This window comes from Cyclopterus lumpus, chromosome 17 (genome assembly GCF_009769545.1).
Source record: "Cyclopterus lumpus isolate fCycLum1 chromosome 17, fCycLum1.pri, whole genome shotgun sequence".
Lineage (NCBI taxonomy): Eukaryota > Metazoa > Chordata > Actinopteri > Perciformes > Cyclopteridae > Cyclopterus > Cyclopterus lumpus.
Window position 1 is genome coordinate 23355044 of NC_046982.1, and position 19787 is coordinate 23374830.

Consider the following 19787-nt stretch of genomic DNA (forward strand, 5'->3'; position numbering starts at 1 on the left):
TTCAGAATTCAAAAGAGCTAATTCAGAAAACTGTGAGCCAATATTGATTATAATTATAATTTAGTTTTTGCACAGATGTGTGGTTATAAATATTGAAACCATTTTTTATAAACCTTTATTTTGAAGGCTAGTAACCTGTGTTTTCTATTTTTCATTATCATCATTGTATTCATCATGTATTATAGGAAGTGTTCAATTTATTTATTATAATCCACAATTGCAAATGTACAATTTCATAAATTGTCAATATGAAATGGCAAAACACATTTAAGTACTGTGTTACATTTTCATAAAAGGTTCGACAGGGTCTTTTATTGTGAAACCAAAACCGGATGCTTGTACGGCGGCTCGCTGGGCTCAGTCCGCTCCGCCCTGCTGACGATGGGAGACGTTCTCTGCGAAGAGCTCGAGGATCTGGTTCACTTCTCGGTGCACGATCTGCCGGCACGAGGATATGTCGTCATGGAGGAGATCCGACGTCAGGGGAAACTCTGTGACGTCACGCTCAAGGTAAACCCGATACTGCTCGAGGCCGGAGTTAGCCTGCTAGCTCGATGCTAATAACAAGCTAACGGCCGGAGGCTGCTAGCTCATCTGACCTTTGACCCCGGAGAGCCGTCGCGTTGTCATGGAGACCACAGAGGAGACGGCTGCAGGTGTTTCCGGTCTGGTAAAGTGCTCAGAGGGGGGTCCTATTTCTGTCTCCGCGCTGCAGCGGAGTGATACCTTTAAGTATATTGACCCTTTATTGTAGTACCAGTACTAATTAATACTCACTGATGTTACATTCAAGTACTGCAGTACAATAACTAATACTCACTGATGTTACATTCAGGTACTGCAGTACAATAACTAATACTCACTGATGTTACATTCAGGTACTGCAGTACAATAACTAATACTCACTGATGTTACATTCAGGTACTGCAGTACAATAACTAATACTCACTGATGTTACATTCAAGTACTGCAGTACAATAACTAATACTCACTGATGTTACATTCAGGTACTGCAGTACAATAACTAATACTCACTGATGTTACATTCAGGTACTGCAGTACAATAACTAATACTCACTGATGTTACATTCAGGTACTGCAGTACAATAACTAATACTCACTGATGTTACATTCAGGTACTGCAGTACAATAACTAATACTCACTGATGTTACATTCAGGTACTGCAGTACAATAACTAATACTCACTGATGTTACATTCAGGTACTGCAGTACAATAACTAATACTCACTGATGTTACATTCAAGTACTGCAGTACAATAACTAATACTCCCTGATGTTACATTCAGGTACTGCAGTACAATAACTAATACTCACTGATGTTACATTCAGGTACTGCAGTACAATAACTAATACTCACTGATGTTACATTCAAGTACTGCAGTACAATAACTAATACTCACTGATGTTACATTCAGGTACTGCAGTACAATAACTAATACTCACTGATGTTACATTCAGGTACTGCAGTACAATAACTAATACTCACTGATGTTACATTCAGGTACTGCAGTACAATAACTAATACTCACTGATGTTACATTCAGGTACTGCAGTACAATAAGAACCAGTCAGAAGCCGAGCTGCTGCATTCTGGACTAGTTTGGAGGCAGGAGATGGATTTTTGATTTATGCCGGAAAGGAGGGAGTTGCAGTAGTCGAGTCGAGAGAAGATGAGTGCATGAATGACTTTTTCCAAATCTGACCGTGACAATATGGGTTTGATTTTTGAGATTATTCTTAATTGAAAGAAGACTGGACAATTTTTTGATCTGTGATTCAAAATGTAATTGAGAGTCAAACATTACACCCAAACAGGTTTTAAATAAGCAGCCAGGGGACCAAGTTGACTCTTGATGAGACTGCTGTTATTGTTTGGGGAACTGAATAATATGACTTCTGATTTGGAGTTATTGAGCTGAATGTTGAGCCATCCAGAAGTTAACGTCAGAGAGACAATCTAAGACAGCAGCCAGGCTCTCTGGGTCACCAGGTCTCAGCGGAAGGTATATCTGTGTGTCGTCTGCATAGCAATGAAAAGATACGTTGTGTCGCTGGAGGATTTGGCCGAGTGGAAGCATGTAGATAGAAAATAAAAGTGGACCTAAAATTGAACCTTGTGGTACACCACAGGTAATGTGAGTCGTGGAAGACGAGTGATTACCTATGGTGACCGAGTACGATCTTTCTAAAAGGTAAGAATGAAACCAGCCAAGTGCAGTGTCCTTGATGCCAACCCAGGTTTTGAGCTCATCGATTAAAATGACGTGATCTACAGTATGAAAAGCTGCACTAAGGTCTAAAAGAATTCAAACGGCGCTCTCCCCCCCGTCTGCTGCTAAAAGGAGGTCATTAGTTACCTTGAGGGCAGTTTCTGTGCTATCAAGTGCTCTAAAACCTGACTGAAATTTCTCAAATATATTATTATGATTCATAAAAGCTAGGAGTTGTGTTGAAACCACTTTTTCTAAAACTTTTGATAAAAATGGAAGTTTTGAAATTGGCCTAAAATTGGAAACAACAGAAGGATCAAGCTTAGGTTTCTTTAAAAGAGGTTGTACGATTGCATGTTTAAAAATCGATGGGAAAGTACCACTTGCTAAATAGCTATTAATAATTAATAAAATACTGGGCCCTTCAGTGCCAATAACCTCTTTGAGAAATTTAGTAGGAATAAAATGAAGGCTGCATGTGGCTGATTTCATGTGTGATATAAGTTGGGATAAAAAGGGCAATGAAACAGGCTGAAAATGACTCAAATAGTTGTGAATGTCCCTACTGGCATGTACAACGTGGGTTGGGGGGTAATGTGTTGTCTTATTTCATTACCTTATTATTAAAATAATGTAAAAACTTCTCACACATCTCCTGTGAGGCATCAATAAAATGACAGGGGGGGGTTATGACCTCGTCTATGACCTTGAATAAGACTCTGGGGTTTGAATGATTGTTTAGAATTAAATTGGAGAAGAAAGAGGTTTTTGATTCTTTAACTGCCTTTTGATAGTTATTCATCGCCTCTTTCCAAATATCATAGAATACGTGTAGAGCAGTTTTCCATTTTCTTTCCTTTCTCCTCCAGTCTCTCTTAAGTTCTTTGGTGGATTCATTTATCCAGGGCGGTGGTGTTCTGTTTAACTTGTTGACCTTGGGGGGGGGATTCAAAAGAGAGAGCAGCTCCTCAGTATCAGAGTGTGGATTAAAAGCAGTTAAAGAAGCAGCAGTAAAACACTCTGAACATTTACTAGCAGACATGGAATTAAAAACCCGGCAGCGAGCAGGTGTACTGTGAGTTGTGGGAAGTTGGGATAAAACCACAGTGAATAAAATTGCTTTGTGATCAGACACACAGATATCCTTAATGTTAAAGTGTTCGGGGCTGAGACCATTACACAGGACGAGGTCGAGGATGTGACCCTTTGAATGTGTCGGCTGTTGTGTTGCCTGAGTGAGGTTAAATGATTCCAAAGTGTCCATCAAATCTTTGACAAGAGTCTGAGACGGGCAGCAGACATGTATGTTAAAATCCCCTAAAATAAGAATTTTGTCATATTGTGACATAAAATAGGCTAAAAGTTCAGCAAACTCTTGGATAAAAATACTGTTAGACTTTGGCGGTCTGTAGATTATAACAATTATGACGAGGTCTTTAGAGTTAACCATAACACCAAGATGTTCAAAAGATGTATAGTTACCATGTGAGAGCATTCAAAACCTTTTCTATGAATAATAGCAATAATAATAGCTAATACTCACTGATGTTACCTTCAAGTACTGCAGTACAAGTACTAATACTCACTGACGTTACCTTCAAGTACTGCAGTACAAGTACTAATACTCACTGATGTTACCTTCAAGTACTGCAGTACAAGTACTAATACTCACTGATGTTACCTTCAAGTACTGCAGTACAAGTACTAATACTCACTGATGTTACATTCAAGTACTGCAGTACAAGTACTAATACTCACTGACAGTTTGTATAGAACACTGTAAAGGTGAACACAGTTTGTATAGAACACTGTAAAGGTGAACACAGTTTATATAGAACACTGTAAAGGTGAACACAGTTTGTATAGAACACTGTAAAGGTGAACACAGTTTGTATAGAACACTGTAAAGGTGAACACAGTTTATATAGAACACTGTAAAGGTGAACACAGTTTATATAGAACACTGTAAAGGTGAACACAGTTTATATAGAACACTGTAAAGGTGAACACAGTTTATATAGAACACTGTAAAGGTGAACACAGTTTATATAGAACACTGTAAAGGTGAACACAGTTTATATAGAACACTGTAAAGGTGAACACAGTTTGTATAGAACACTGTAAAGGTGAACACAGTTTATATAGAACACTGTAAAGGTGAACACAGTTTGTATAGAACACTGTAAAGGTGAACACAGTTTGTATAGAACACTGTAAAGGTGAACACAGTTTATATAGAACACTGTAAAGGTGAACACAGTTTGTATAGAACACTGTAAAGGTGAACACAGTTTGTATAGAACACTGTAAAGGTGAACACAGTTTGTATAGAACACTGTAAAGGTGAACACAGTTTGTATAGAACACTGTAAAGGTGAACACAGTTTATATAGAACACTGTAAAGGTGAACACAGTTTGTATAGAACACTGTAAAGGTGAACACAGTTTGTATAGAACACTGTAAAGGTGAACACAGTTTATATAGAACACTGTAAAGGTGAACACAGTTTATATAGAACACTGTAAAGGTGAACACAGTTTGTATAGAACACTGTAAAGGTGAACACAGTTTGTATAGAACACTGTAAAGGTGAACACAGTTTGTATAGAACACTGTAAAGGTGAACACAGTTTGTATAGAACACTGTAAAGGTGAACACAGTTTGTATATGACACTGAGCTTTACAGGTGAGAATCCTTCTATTAATAGATCCGGGTCCTCTTTGCAGGTCGGGGATCATAAGTTCAGCGCTCACCGGATAGTTCTGGCGGCCTCCATCCCGTACTTCCATGCCATGTTCACCATGGACATGGTGGAGTGTAAACAAGACGAGATCCTGATGCAGGGCATGGACCCAAGGTAACCGAAGACCAGTACCCACCAACAAGTCTGAGACCAGTACGGGTTCTCACCCCGGTCTAACCAGTGCCTGTCTCCCTGCAGTGCTCTGGAGGCTCTGATCAACTTTGCGTACAGCGGCCATGTTGCCATTGACCAGCAGAACGTTCAGTCTCTTCTGATTGGCTCAAGCTTCCTGCAGCTGCAGAACGTTAAAGACGCCTGCTGCTCCTTCCTGCAGGAGAGGTCAGTGACTCGCCACCGCACATGCTCAGTACGCTCTGACTCATCACAGTTTAAATCTATTAATTAGAAGGATTTCAAATGTCCTACAAACCAAACCTTCATATTTAAGTATGAAATACAGATGTGAATTCAGTCCTGTACTATATGGTGGAAAATAGGTGGACACATTTAGACCCAAGATTGTAGATATAACCAGACTGTGTTTTAAAAAAACCTACATTTGTATGCATGCTGACTTAAGTAGCTGTTAGAGATGTCACAAGAACAAGTTGAGTTCTGAAAACATGACGCTACTAATTGTTCTGCAGTACTGCAGGTACCGTGGATCAGGGATCTAGACTAACGGTGTTCTGGATTCATAACCGGCAGCTAGCCATTAGCATTTAGCAGCTGGCGGGCAGCACAGTCCCGCTTGGCTAAACAACTGAGCTAACAGCTGACGTATGAAGGTTGCATCAAATGATTACATGGATTGATTGAAGATGACTGCTGAACTGTCTGTCTGTCTGCTGGTCTATGGTGCTCAGGTTACATCCTAAGAACTGTCTGGGTGTGCGACAGTTTGCAGAGACCATGATGTGCACGACTCTGTACGACTCGGCCAACAGCTTTCTCCATCAGCACTTTGTGGAGGTTTCCGTATCTGAGGAGTTTCTATGTCTGAGGCCTGAGGAGGTGCTGGAGCTGGTCGGCTGTGACGAACTCAACATTAAAGCAGAGGAACAGGTCAGACACCTGAAGCCATGACAGAGAAACACACCTGTCTAATGTTTGAGGCATACTGAATTAATGCTGCATGGTGTATCGATACTAAAAAGGTGCCCGTACATTAAAAACTATACGATTTAGCATATTTTTTGTATCGCTACTTCATTAAAATAGAGCGATAAGAGCGCACTCACTGTGCCGCCCCCCCTGTCAGGCTGCCTGCACGCGTTGACTGTAAGTTCCCAGCGATGAAGAGACATGGCATCAAGTGTAGGAGACATTAGGAGATGTGGCATTAAGGGCAGGAGACATGGCATCAAGGGCAGGAGACATTAGGAGACATGGCATAAATGCAGGAGTGCAGGAGACATGGCATCAAGTGCAGGAGACATGGCATCAAGTGCAGGAGACATGGCATCAAGGGCAGGAGACATGGCATCACGTGTAGGAGACATTAGGAGACTTGGCATCAAGTGCAGGAGACATGGCATCACGTGTAGGAGACATGGCATCAAGTGTAGGAGACATGGCATCTAGTGTAGGAGACATGGCATCAAGTGCAGGAGACATGGCATCAAGTGCAGGAGACATGGCATCAAGTGCAGGAGACATGGCATCTAGTGTAGGAGACATGGCATCAAGTGTAGGAGACGTGGCATCAAGTGTAGGAGATGTGGCATCAAGGGCAGGAGACATGGCATCAAGTGTAGGAGACATGGCATCACGTGTAGGAGACATTAGGAGACATGGCATCAAGGGCAGGAGACATGGCATCAAGTGCAGGAGACATGGCATCAAGTGCAGGAGACATGGCATCTAGTGTAGGAGACATGGCATCAAGTGTAGGAGACATGGCATCAATGGCAGGAGACATGGCATCAAGTGTAGGAGACATGGCATCAAGGGCAGGAGACGTGGCATCAAGGGCAGGAGACGTGGCATCAAGTGTAGGAGACGTGGCATCAAGTGTAGGAGACATGGCATCAAGGGCAGGAGACGTGGCATCAAGTGTAGGAGACGTGGCATCAAGTGCAGGAGACATGACAGTGAAAGAAAGCCCACTGACACACAGACATACTTATGAAGGAACTATCTATTCATCTAGTCAGATACAGACAAAAGGCCTACAGAACCGTGTATAATCAATGCTATGATGGCACCATGTAGTTTTCATTAATATCTTGCTGTAGGCTAATACTAATATTAATGCCATTTGTTAAGTGTTCAACAAGCTGGGCAGGAACAAGCTGGTGAAAAGGGAACCATACAGATGTTTTATTTATTACTATTATAGATATACCAGTATCGTATTTGTGGTATTGTATCGTAAATATCGGTATCGTGATATGGCAGGTATCATATCACAGTTATATTCTTGTTATCGTGACAACCCTAGACTGAATGTGTTTTACCTCTGCGGGTGTTGGTCATACTATGTGTGTTGTACATGTGCAGGTGTTTGAGGCAGTGCTAGCCTGGGTTCATCATGACCAGGACCTGAGGGAATCAGTGCTGCCGGAGCTGCTGTCAAAGATCAGACTTCCTCTGTGTCGACCTCAGTTCCTGTCAGACAGAGTCCAGCAGGAAGATCTGGTACGCTGCTGCCATAAATGCAGGTGAGACACAAAGCCCTTTTAAGTTTTGTAAAGGTGTGACAGTTTAGCTTTGACTCTTGTCACTCACTCTTGTCTCTGTCTCTAAGTCCTGTGTCTGACTCAAGTTTCTGTCTCTTGTCTGTGACTCATGACTCTTGTCTCTGCTTCTTGACTCTTGTCTGTGACTCTTGTCTTAATAATAATAATACATCGAATTTGTATAGGGCTTTTCAAAACACACAAAGACGCTTTACATAAGGCATAGACATGCATAACAAAACTAAATAGAAAGACAAAGAGCAAACAAACGTAACATGTCAGGTAAAAAAAAGAGTGGCGGGTAGGGGCGGGGTTAGCAGGTGAAGGCAAGTTTGAAGAGGTGGGTTTGAGGGCTTGCTTGAATGATGAAAGGGTGGGAGCATGACGGATGTGAATGGGGAGGGCGTTCCAGAGGGGAGGTGCTCCTGATGGTCTTCAGAGTGTTTGCACCGGTGGGCCTGAGGCAACGGGATGGGGCTTGGAGGGGGAGGAGGTCTGAATGGTAGGGAGGCGCCAGGTTGTTTAGGGCTTTATAGGTGGTGAGTATTATTTTAAAGTCAACCCTGAATTTGACCGGGAGCAAGTGAAGGTTGCGTAGGACCAGGGTGATGTGTTCATAGCGACTCTTGAATGTCGTCTCTGCTTCGTGACTCTTGTATGTGACTCTTTTCTCTTGTCTCTGCTTCTTGACTGTTGTCTGTGACTCTTGTCTCTGCTTCTTGACTCTTGTCTGTGACTCTTGACTCTTGTCTCTGCTTCTTGTCTCTTGTATGTGACTCTTGACTCTTGTCTCTGCTTCTTGGCTCTTGTTGGTGACTCTTGTCGGTGACTCTTGTCTCTGCTTCTTGACTCTTGTCGGTGACTCTTGTCTCTGCTTCTTGACTCTTGTTGGTGACTCTTGTCGGTGACTCTTGTCTCTGCTTCTTGACTGTTGTCTGTGACTCTTGTCTCTGCTTCTTGACTGTTGTCTGTGACTCTTGACTCTTGTCTCTGCTTCTTGTCTCTTGTATGTGACTCTTGACTATTGTCTCTGCTTCTTGGCTCTTGTTGGTGACTCTTGTCGGTGACTCTTGTCTCTGCTTCTTGACTCTTGTTGGTGACTCTTGACTCTTGTCTCTGCTTCTTGACTCTTGTCTGTAACTCTTGACTCTTGTCTCTGCTTCTTGACTTGTCTCTGCTTCTTGTCTCTTGTCTGTGACTCTTGACTCTTGTCTCTGCTTCTTGACTCTTGTCTAACTCTTGACTCTTGTCTCTGCTTCTTGACTTGTCTCTGCTTCTTGACTCTTGTCTGTGACTCTTGTCTCTGCTTCTTGACTCTTGTTGGCAACTTTTGTCTCTGCTGCTTGTCTCTGCTTCTTGACTATTGTTAGTGACTCTTGTCTCTGTTTCTTGTGTCTTTTTGGTGACTCTTGTCTCTGCTTCTTGACTTGTCTCTGCTTCTTGACTCTTGTCTGTGACTCTTGTCTCTGCTTCTTGACTCTTGTTGGCAACTTTTGTCTCTGCTGCTTGTCTCTGCTTCTTGACTATTGTTAGTGACTCTTGTCTCTGTTTCTTGTGTCTTTTTGGTGACTCTTGTCTCTGCTTCTTGACTATTGTTAGTGACTCTTGTCTCTGTTTCTTGTGTCTTTTTGGTGTCTCTTGGCTCTGCTTCTTGACTCTTGTTGGTGTCTCTTGTCGGTGACTCTTGACTCTTGTCTCTGCTTCTTGACTCTTGTCTGTGACTCTTGTCTCTGCTTCTTGACTATTGTTAGTGACTCTTGTCTCTGTTTCTTGTGTCTTTTTGGTGACTCTTGTCTCTGCTTCTTGACTTGTCTCTGCTTCTTGACTCTTGTCTGTGACTCTTGTCTCTGCTTCTTGACTCTTGTTGGCAACTTTTGTCTCTGCTGCTTGTCTCTGCTTCTTGACTATTGTTAGTGACTCTTGTCTCTGTTTCTTGTGTCTTTTTGGTGACTCTTGTCTCTGCTTCTTGACTATTGTTAGTGACTCTTGTCTCTGTTTCTTGTGTCTTTTTGGTGTCTCTTGGCTCTGCTTCTTGACTCTTGTTGGTGTCTCTTGTCGGTGACTCTTGACTCTTGTCTCTGCTTCTTGACTCTTGTCTGTGACTCTTGTCTCTGCTTCTTGACTATTGTTGGTGACTCTTGTCTCTGCTTCTTGACTCTTGTCTGTGACTCTTGACTCTTGTCTCTGCTTCTTGACTCTTGTCTCTGCTTCTTGACTCTTGTCTCTTGTCTCTGTTTCTTGTCTCTTGTCTGTGACTCTTGACTCTTGTCTCTGCTTCTTGACTCTTGTTGGCAACTTTTGTCTCTGCTGCTTGTCTCTGCTTCTTGACTATTGTTAGTGACTCTTGTCTCTGTTTCTTGTGTCTTTTTGGTGACTCTTGTCTCTGCTTCTTGACTATTGTTAGTGACTCTTGTCTCTGTTTCTTGTGTCTTTTTGGTGTCTCTTGGCTCTGCTTCTTGACTCTTGTTGGTGTCTCTTGTCGGTGACTCTTGACTCTTGTCTCTGCTTCTTGACTCTTGTCTGTGACTCTTGTCTCTGCTTCTTGACTATTGTTAGTGACTCTTGTCTCTGTTTCTTGTGTCTTTTTGGTGACTCTTGTCTCTGCTTCTTGACTTGTCTCTGCTTCTTGACTCTTGTCTGTGACTCTTGTCTCTGCTTCTTGACTCTTGTTGGCAACTTTTGTCTCTGCTGCTTATCTCTGCTTCTTGACTATTGTTAGTGACTCTTGTCTCTGTTTCTTGTGTCTTTTTGGTGACTCTTGTCTCTGCTTCTTGACTATTGTTAGTGACTCTTGTCTCTGTTTCTTGTGTCTTTTTGGTGTCTCTTGGCTCTGCTTCTTGACTCTTGTTGGTGTCTCTTGTCGGTGACTCTTGACTCTTGTCTCTGCTTCTTGACTCTTGTCTGTGACTCTTGTCTCTGCTTCTTGACTATTGTTGGTGACTCTTGTCTCTGCTTCTTGACTCTTGTCTGTGACTCTTGACTCTTGTCTCTGCTTCTTGACTCTTGTCTCTGCTTCTTGACTCTTGTCTCTTGTCTCTGTTTCTTGTCTCTTGTCTGTGACTCTTGACTATTGTCTCTGCTTCTTGACTCTGACTCTGCTGGGTTTCCTGTCAGAGATCTGGTGGATGAAGCTAAAGATTTCCACCTGATGCCGGAACGTCGTCCTCACCTGCCCGCTTTCAAGACCAGACAGAGGTGCTGCACTTCCATCACAGGACTCATCTATGCTGTGGGAGGCCTCAACAGCTCAGGTACACAGATCACCTGTCTGTCTGTCTGTCTGAACACACCTGTATGAGCCTGTAAGGGGCGATTATTATCTGATAAGTTGTAAATCGTAGTTGTATATTTAAGTCGGTACCTTTAGTTAAAAATGTTGTCCCTCTGTCTCCTCATCTTGTCTTTCTGTCTCCTCATCTTGTCTTTCTGTCTCCTCATCTTGTGTCTCTGTCTCCTCATCTTGTGTCTCTGTCTCCTCATCTTGTGTCTCTGTCTCCTCATCTTGTGTCTCTGTCTTCTCATCTTGTGTCTCTGTCTCCTCATCTTGTGTCTCTGTCTTCTCATCTTGTGTCTCTGTCTCCTCATCTTGTGTCTCTGTCTTCTCATCTTGTGTCTCTGTCTCCTCATCTTGTGTCTCTGTCTCCTCATCTTGTTTCATGTCTCCTCATCTTGTGTCTCTGTCTCCTCATCTTGTGTCTCTGTCTTCTCATCTTGTGTCTCTGTCTTCTCATCTTGTGTCTCTGTCTCCTCATCTTGTGTCTCTGTCTCCTCATCTTGTTCCATGTCTCCTCATCTTGTGTCTCTGTCTCCTCATCTTGTTCCATGTCTCCTCATCTTGTGTCTCTGTCTCCTCATCTTGTGTCTCTGTCTCCTCATCTTGTTCCATGTCTCCTCATCTTGTGTCTCTGTCTCCTCATCTTGTCTCTCTGTCTCCTCATCTTGTTTCTCTGTCTCCTCATCTTGTTCCATGTCTCCTCATCTTGTGTCTCTGTCTCCTCATCTTATGTCTCTGTCTCCTCATCTTGTGTCTCTGTCTCCTCGTCTTGTTCCATGTCTCCTCATCTTGTGTCTCTGTCTTCTCATCTTGTGTCTCTGTCTCCTCATCTTGTCTTTCTGTCTCCTCATCTTGTTCCATGTCTCCTCATCTTGTGTCTATGTCTCCTCATCTTGTGTCTCTGTCTTCTCATCTTGTGTCTCTGTCTCCTCATCTTGTGTCTCTGTCTCCTCATCTTGTGTCTATGTCTCCTCATCTTGTGTCTCTGTCTCCTCATCTTGTGTCTATGTCTCCTCATCTTGTGTCTCTGTCTCCTCATCTTGTGTCTCTGTCTCCTCATCTTGTTTCTCTGTCTCCTCATCTTGTTCCATGTCTCCTCATCTTGTGTCTCTGTCTTCTCATCTTGTGTCTCTGTCTTCTCATCTTGTGTCTCTGTCTCCTCATCTTGTTCCATGTCTCCTCATCTTGTGTCTCTGTCTCCTCATCTTGTTCCATGTCTCCTCATCTTGTGTCTCTGTCTCCTCATCTTGTGTCTCTGTCTTCTCATCTTGTGTCTCTGTCTCCTCATCTTGTGTCTCTGTCTTCTCATCTTGTGTCTCTGTCTCCTCATCTTGTGTCTCTGTCTTCTCATCTTGTGTCTCTGTCTCCTCATCTTGTGTCTCCTCATCTTGTGTCTCTGTCTCCTCATCTTGTGTCTCTGTCTCCTCATCTTGTTCCATGTCTCCTCATCTTGTGTCTCTGTCTCCTCATCTTGTGTCTCTGTCTCCTCATCTTGTGTCTATGTCTCCTCATCTTGTGTCTATGTCTCCTCATCTTGTTTCTCTGTCTCCTCATCTTGTTCCATGTCTCCTCATCTTGTGTCTCTGTCTCCTCATCTTGTTCCATGTCTCCTCATCTTGTGTCTCTGTCTCCTCATCTTGTGTCTCTGTCTCCTCATCTTGTGTCTCTGTCTCCTCATCTTGTTCCATGTCTCCTCATCTTGTCTCTCTGTCTCCTCATCTTGTGTCTCCTCATCTTGTGTCTCTGTCTTCTCATCTTGTGTCTCTGTCTCCTCATCTTGTGTCTCTGTCTCCTCATCTTGTGTCTCTGTCTTCTCATCTTGTGTCTCTGTCTCCTCATCTTGTGTCTCCTCATCTTGTGTCTCTGTCTCCTCATCTTGTCTCTCTGTCTCCTCATCTTGTTTCTCTGTCTCCTCATCTTGTTCCATGTCTCCTCATCTTGTGTCTCTGTCTCCTCATCTTGTTCCATGTCTCCTCATCTTGTGTCTCTGTCTCCTCATCTTGTGTCTCTGTCTCCTCATCTTGTTCCATGTCTCCTCATCTTGTGTCTCTGTCTCCTCATCTTGTTCCATGTCTCCTCATCTTGTGTCTCTGTCTCCTCATCTTGTGTCTCTGTCTCCTCATCTTGTGTCTCTGTCTCCTCATCTTGTTTCTCTGTCTCCTCATCTTGTTCCATGTCTCCTCATCTTGTGTCTCTGTCTCCTCATCTTGTGTCTCTGTCTCCTCATCTTGTTCCATGTCTCCTCATCTTGTGTCTCTGTCTCCTCATCTTGTTCCATGTCTCCTCATCTTGTGTCTCTGTCTCCTCATCTTGTGTCTCTGTCTCCTCATCTTGTTTCTCTGTCTCCTCATCTTGTTCCATGTCTCCTCATCTTGTCTCTCTGTCTCCTCATCTTGTTTCTCTGTCTCCTCATCTTGTTCCATGTCTCCTCATCTTGTGTCTCTGTCTCCTCATCTTATGTCTCTGTCTCCTCACCTTGTCTCTCTGTCTCCTCATCTTGTTTTTCTGTCTCCTCGTCTTGTTCCATGTCTCCTCATCTTGTGTCTCTGTCTCCTCATCTTGTCTTTCTGTCTCCTCATCTTGTTCCATGTCTCCTCATCTTGTGTCTCTGTCTCCTCATCTTGTGTCTCTGTCTCCTCATCTTGTGTCTCTGTCTCCTCATCTTGTGTCTCTGTCTCCTCATCTTGTGTCTCTGTCTCCTCATCTTGTCTCTCTGTCTCCTCATCTTGTCTCTCTGTCTCCTCATCTTGTTTCTCTGTCTCCTCATCTTGTTTCTCTGTCTCCTCATCTTGTTCCATGTCTCCTCATCTTGTTTCTCTGTCTCCTCATCTTGTGTCTCTGTCTCCTCATCTTGTTCCATGTCTCATCATCTTGTGTCTCTGTCTCCTCATCTTGTGTCTCTGTCTCCTCATCTTGTTCCATGTCTCCTCATCTTGTGTCTCTGTCTCCTCATCTTGTTCCATGTCTCCTCATCTTGTGTCTCTGTCTCCTCATCTTGTCTTTCTGTCTCCTCATCTTGTTCCATGTCTCCTCATCTTGTTTCATGTCTCCTCATCTTGTGTCTCTGTCTCCTCATCTTGTGTCTCTGTCTCCTCATCTTGTGTCTCTGTCTCCTCATCTTGTGTCTCTGTCTCCTCATCTTGTGTCTCTGTCTTCTCATCTTGTGTCTCTGTCTTCTCATCTTGTGTCTCTGTCTCCTCATCTTGTCTCTCTGTCTCCTCATCTTGTGTCTCTGTCTCCTCATCTTGTGTCTCTGTCTTCTCATCTTGTGTCTCTGTCTCCTCATCTTGTGTCTCTGTCTCCTCATCTTGTGTCTCTGTCTCCTCATCTTGTGTCTCTGTCTCCTCATCTTGTGTCTCTGTCTCCTCTTCAGGTGACTCCTTAAACGTCGTCGAAATGTTTGATCCAATCGGGAACTTCTGGGAGCGCTGTCAGCCAATGAGAACGGCTCGCAGCAGAGTGGGCGTGGCCGTCATTAACGGGCTGCTATATGCCATTGGTGGATACGATGGCCAATCACGTCTGAGCACGGTGGAGGTTTACAACCCGGAGACGGACAGCTGGACGCGTGTGTCAAGCATGAATAGCCAGCGAAGGTCAATACTCCATCAATACTCTGATCAATACTCTGATCAATACTCTGATCATTACTCTGATCAATACTCTGATCAACACTTACGTATAATAACACATGTTATCGTCCTCAGCGCCATGGGGACGGTTGTGATTGACGGTCACATCTACGTGTGCGGTGGCTACGACGGAAAATCCTCTCTGAATTCTGTGGAGTGTTACTCTCCAGAGACGGACAGGTGAGTCACCTGAGAGACGTCGTACAGGGGCCCCACGTAAGCTTCATACAGGGGCCCCACGTAAGCTTCATACAGGGGCCCCACTTTAGCTTCATACAGGGGCCCCACGTTAGCTTCATACAGGGGCCCCACGTTAGCTTCATACAGGGGCCCCATGTTAACATCATACAGGGACCCCACGTAAGCTTCATACAGGGGCCCCACGTAAGCTTCATACAGGGGCCCCACGTAAGCTTCATACAGGGGCCCCACTTTAGCTTCATACAGGGGCCCCACGTTAGCTTCATACAGGGGCCCCACGTTAGCTTCATACAGGGGCCCCACTTTAGCTTCATACAGGGGCCCCATGTTAACATCATACAGGGACCCCATGTTAGCTTCATTCAATTCAATTCAGTTTATTTTGTATAGCCCAATATCACAAATTACAAACTCCCCTCAGAGAGCTTTACAATCTGTACACATACGACATCCCTGACCTTTGACCTCACATCGAATCAGGAAAAACTCCCCAAAAATAACCTTTGACAGGGAAAAAAGGGAAGAACCCTTCAGGAGAGCAACGGAGGAGGATCCCTCTCCCCGGATGGACAGATGAATAGATGTCATGTGACCAGATGAACAGAGTTACAGAGTTACATAAACACATTACATGAATATGACAATGTATGAATGGAACTCCAATCCATGAAACAGAAGGAGGTAGAGAGGAGGGGGGGCGGGGCATCAGCAGGGCCAATGGGAGGCCGGTTCACCAGGCATCAGACACCTCCAGGTCCAATGGACCCTATGAGACGTGAAGTCACAACGACTCCGGGAGGAAGCAGAGTTAATAAGGTGCAATGGAGAGATGTAAATTCATCCATAAGGAGAGAGAGAAGAGGAGATAGGTGCTCAGTGTATCCTAAAACATCCCCCAGCAGCCTATAAGCCTATAGCAGCATATCAAGGAGCTGGACCAGGGCAAACCTGATTCAGCCCTAACTATAAGGACTATTAAAGAGGAAAGTCTTAAGTCTATTCTTGAATGAGGTGACTGTGTCTGCCTCCAGGACTGAAAGTAAAAGAGGAGCTTGATAACTGAAGGCTCTTGCTCCCATCCTACTTTTTAGGACTCTAGGAACCACAAGTAGCCCCACATTTAGTGATCAGCTCTCTAGTGGGGCAATATGGTACTACAAGCTCCTTAAGATATGATGGTGCATCACCAATCAAGGCTTTGTAGGTGAGGAGAAGAATTTTAAATGTGATTCTTGATTTTACAGGGAGCCAGTGCAGAGCAGCTAATACAGGAGTCATGTGATCTCTTTTCTTAGTTTTTGTGAGTATACGAACTGCAGCATTCTGGATCAACTGGAGGGATTTAAGAGACTTATTAGAGCAGCCTGATAATAAGGAGTTGCAGTAATCTAGTCCGGAAGTAACAAACGCGTGAACCAGCTTTTCTGCATCTTTTTGAGACAAGATGTGCCTGATTTTTGAAATGTTACGTAGATGAAAAAATGCAGTCCTTGAGATTTGCTTAACGTGGAGTTAAAGGACAAGTCTCGGTCAAAGATAACTAGAGATTCTTTACAGTGGTGTTGGATGTCAGGGGCCCCTCATGAGCTACATACAGGTGCCAGATGTTAGCATCATACAGGGGCCCCTCATCCTCATAAGCTACATACAGGTGCTAGATGTTACCATCATACAGGGGCCCCACGTTAGCTTCATACAGGGGCCCCACAGTAGCATCATACAGGGGCACCACGTTGGCGTCATACAGGGGCCCCACATTAGCTACATACACGTGTCAGATGTTAGCTTCATACAGGGGCCCCACGTGACCATCATACAGGTGTCCCACGTTACCATCATACAAGGGCCCCCGCATTACATCATACAGGGGCACCACATTAGCTACATACATGTGCCAGATGTTAGCTTCATACAGGGGCCCCACGTTAGCTTCATACAGGAACCACCACGTTAGCTTCACACACGGGCCCCACATTAACTTCATACAGGTGCCCCATATTACCTTTATACAGGGGCCCCATATTACCTTTATACAGGGGCCCCATATTACCTTTATACAGGAGCCCCACATTAGCGTCATACAGGGGCCCCACGTTAGCTTCATACAGGAGCCCTACGTTAGCTTCATACAGGGGCCCCACATTAACTTTATACAGGGGCCCCACGTTAGCTTCATACCGGAACCACCACGTTAGCTTCACACACAGGCCCCATGTTAGCTTCATACAGGGGCCCCATATTAACTTTATACAGGGGCCCCACGTTAGCTTCATACCGGAACCACCACGTTAGCTTCACACACAGGCCCCATGTTAGCTTCATACAGGGGCCCCATATTAACTTTATACAGGGGCCCCACGTTAGCGTCATTGATCTGCTGCAGGTGGACGGTGCTAACGGAGATGAGTGCGAGTCGGAGTGCTGCCGGTGTGACGGTGTTTGACGGACGTGTCTTCGTCTCTGGCGGCCATGACGGTTTACAGATCTTCAACACGGTCGGTCTGATTTGGAGTGTAACTGTAAATATATAAATGTGTTTCCTGTCAATATATAAACGGGTTTCCTGTAAATATAGAAAAGGTGAAGGGGCCCTCCGGTCCTCCAGAAGAGGGGGGGCTGGTGACATAAAATATGTGGGCCATGTTCAGAGCCTTTATTGCGGAGCCGCCTGATATGAGTCGACCCCGCTATTCAATTCAGTTTAGTTTATTTTGTATAGGCCAAAATCATACAAGATCCCTGACCTTTGACCTCACATCGGATCAGGAAAAACAGAAAAATAAGTCATGTGTACAGATGAACAGAGTTACAACACATTCAATGAATATGACAGAAATTATGAATAATTAACAGGAGGTATGGACCCACCAGGCAGGATGCATCGCGAAAGAGGCCAGACCAATGATGTCGGCCTTTTGAGGCCGGAGGCACAAAGAAGGAGGCAGGGCCATTGGGAAGGAGGCCAGGCCAGGGGCTGGATTCAGGAAGCAGGGGCAAGGAGGCAGGGGGGGGGGGGCGGGGAAGGCAGGAGCCAGGACCAGCTTCAGACACAGCCAGGTCCAATGGACCCTGTGAGACAAGAAGGCACACAGACTCCGTGAAAAAGTAGAGTTAGTAAGGTGCAATGGAGAGATGTAAATTCGTCCCTAAGGAGAGAGAGAAGAGGAGAGAGGTGCTCAGTGTATCCTAAAACATCCCCCAGCAGCCTATAAGCCTATAGCAGCATATCTAGGCGCTGGACCATAGGCTGCTGGGGGATGTTTTAGGATACACTGAGCACCTATCTCCTCTTCTCTCTCTCCTTATGGATGAATTTACATCTCTCCATCGCACCTTATTAACTCTGCTTCTTCCCTGGAGTCTTTGTGACTTCTCATAGGGTCCATTGGACCTGGCTGTGTCTGATGCTGGTCCTGCCTGGTGGCCCTGCCTCCTGCCATGGCCCTGCTGATGACCCCCCCCTGGCTATACAAAATAAACTGAATTGAGGCTCCAGAACCTCCAGGTCTGAGGTTCTGGTTCTCTGCGGTTCTGGGAGTGGGTCTCAGGGTCTTGTTCACCACTGATGTGATGGAGAGGGAGCTGAGCCAGAAGGCAACGCTCTGGATCCAGCGGTCCATGTAGGTTCTTAGAGATAAAGGGCTCAGACTAGAGACCTGATCCTTTAGAGGTTGTATGGGTCCGGCTCACTGGTTTACTGTAAATATATAAAAGTTTTTAATATGAATGTTTTTAACATAAATGTGTTAAGTGTAAATATATAAATGTATTTAATATAAATATATACATGGAGTCATTGTTGCCCCGCCCTGCAGGTGGAGTACTACAACCACCACGCTAACCGGTGGCACCCAGCGGCGGCCATGATGAACAAGCGTTGCCGCCACGGGGCGGCGGCTCTGGGCAGCCACATGTACGTGGCGGGGGGGTACGACGGCTCGGGCTTCCTGAGTGGGGCGGAGGTGTTCAGCTCGGCGGCGGCGCAGTGGAGCCTCCTGGTGGCCATGAACACACGGCGCAGCCGGGTTTCGCTGGTCTCCACGTCGGGACGCCTGTACGCAGTGGGTGGCTACGACGGGCAGTCCAACCTCAGCTCCGTGGAGATGTACAACCCCGACACCGACCGCTGGACCTTCATGACCCCCATGGGCTGCCACGAGGGGGGGGTCGGAGTCGGCTGCATCCCGCTGCAGCCCGCCTAAACCCTCCAATCAGAGGCTGGGGATTTATACGTCAATGATGGTCGCAGGCAGGAAGACGGCGCCCTCCGCCGGCGCTCACTGAGCTTCATCAGTACGACAGCCGGGCCCAGACCTGCACACTGACACTGTGGGATTGTGGGTAAAAACGTTAGTGCTAGCCGCGGAGGATGGCTGCTAGCATTGTGCTATTAGAGAGCGTGTGGACTGATTATTGTTCAATAGAGATTTTATACTTGATTAATACGACAAAGTCACTTCCTCTTCTTAACAAAGCTGCTGACAGGAACAGGATGACCGCTCGGATCCGTTTTCGGTGACCAAGCTCACTGGACTATTTTATTGATCCACTGTGTGATTAACAGGAAGTGGAGCTGCAGACAGAAACATGGCCATTTAAATGAAAACCGTTGTGGTTGGTTTCCTCGTTAGTCTGCTGATGGCAGCTGCTTCCTGAGCGAGTGCACAAGGTCGTTGTTCTCGTAGCTAGCTCCTGTTAGCTTTTCTTTTCACCAGATAGAACACATATATACAGAAATTAAAAATAAACAACAACAACAACAAAGCGTCTGGTTTGCTCTGTCCTCTCAGAAGCACGATACATGTGTTCTTAACATTGTCCAGTTCTCCTGAGCTCTAATTCTGTGAGTTAACACTTCCATACCATAATATCAGTCAGGACTTGTGATGGTGGTTCTATCGTGTGCCATCTCTTCTTAATAGCTCCGCCATCTTTTCATGCTCCCCGTGACAGTGAAGATACACCGCTGAACGTCTGTTACAGACCATAATATCCTGTTTACAGTGGGTTCATCCTCTGC

General features: G+C 45.0%; 1 protein-coding gene across 2 annotated transcripts; it reads left to right on the forward strand.

Annotated features, from left to right (window-relative positions):
- Positions 1-341: 341 nt before the first annotated feature.
- klhl18 (kelch-like family member 18) lies at positions 342-19531 on the forward strand. Of its 2 annotated transcripts, none has more exons than XM_034556063.1 (10): positions 342-510; positions 4963-5093; positions 5178-5318; positions 5846-6044; positions 7482-7642; positions 10775-10911; positions 14308-14530; positions 14642-14746; positions 17151-17262; positions 18583-19531. In XM_034556063.1, exons 1-10 carry the CDS (start codon positions 382-384, stop codon positions 18967-18969), a joined length of 1725 nt encoding a protein of 574 aa, XP_034411954.1. In that variant the 5' UTR covers positions 342-381; the 3' UTR covers positions 18970-19531. The 2 variants fall into 2 exon arrangements, with proteins under 2 accessions (XP_034411954.1, XP_034411955.1); XM_034556064.1 differs by lacking the exon at positions 342-510 and adding an exon at positions 521-670.
- Positions 19532-19787: the final 256 nt, after the last annotated feature.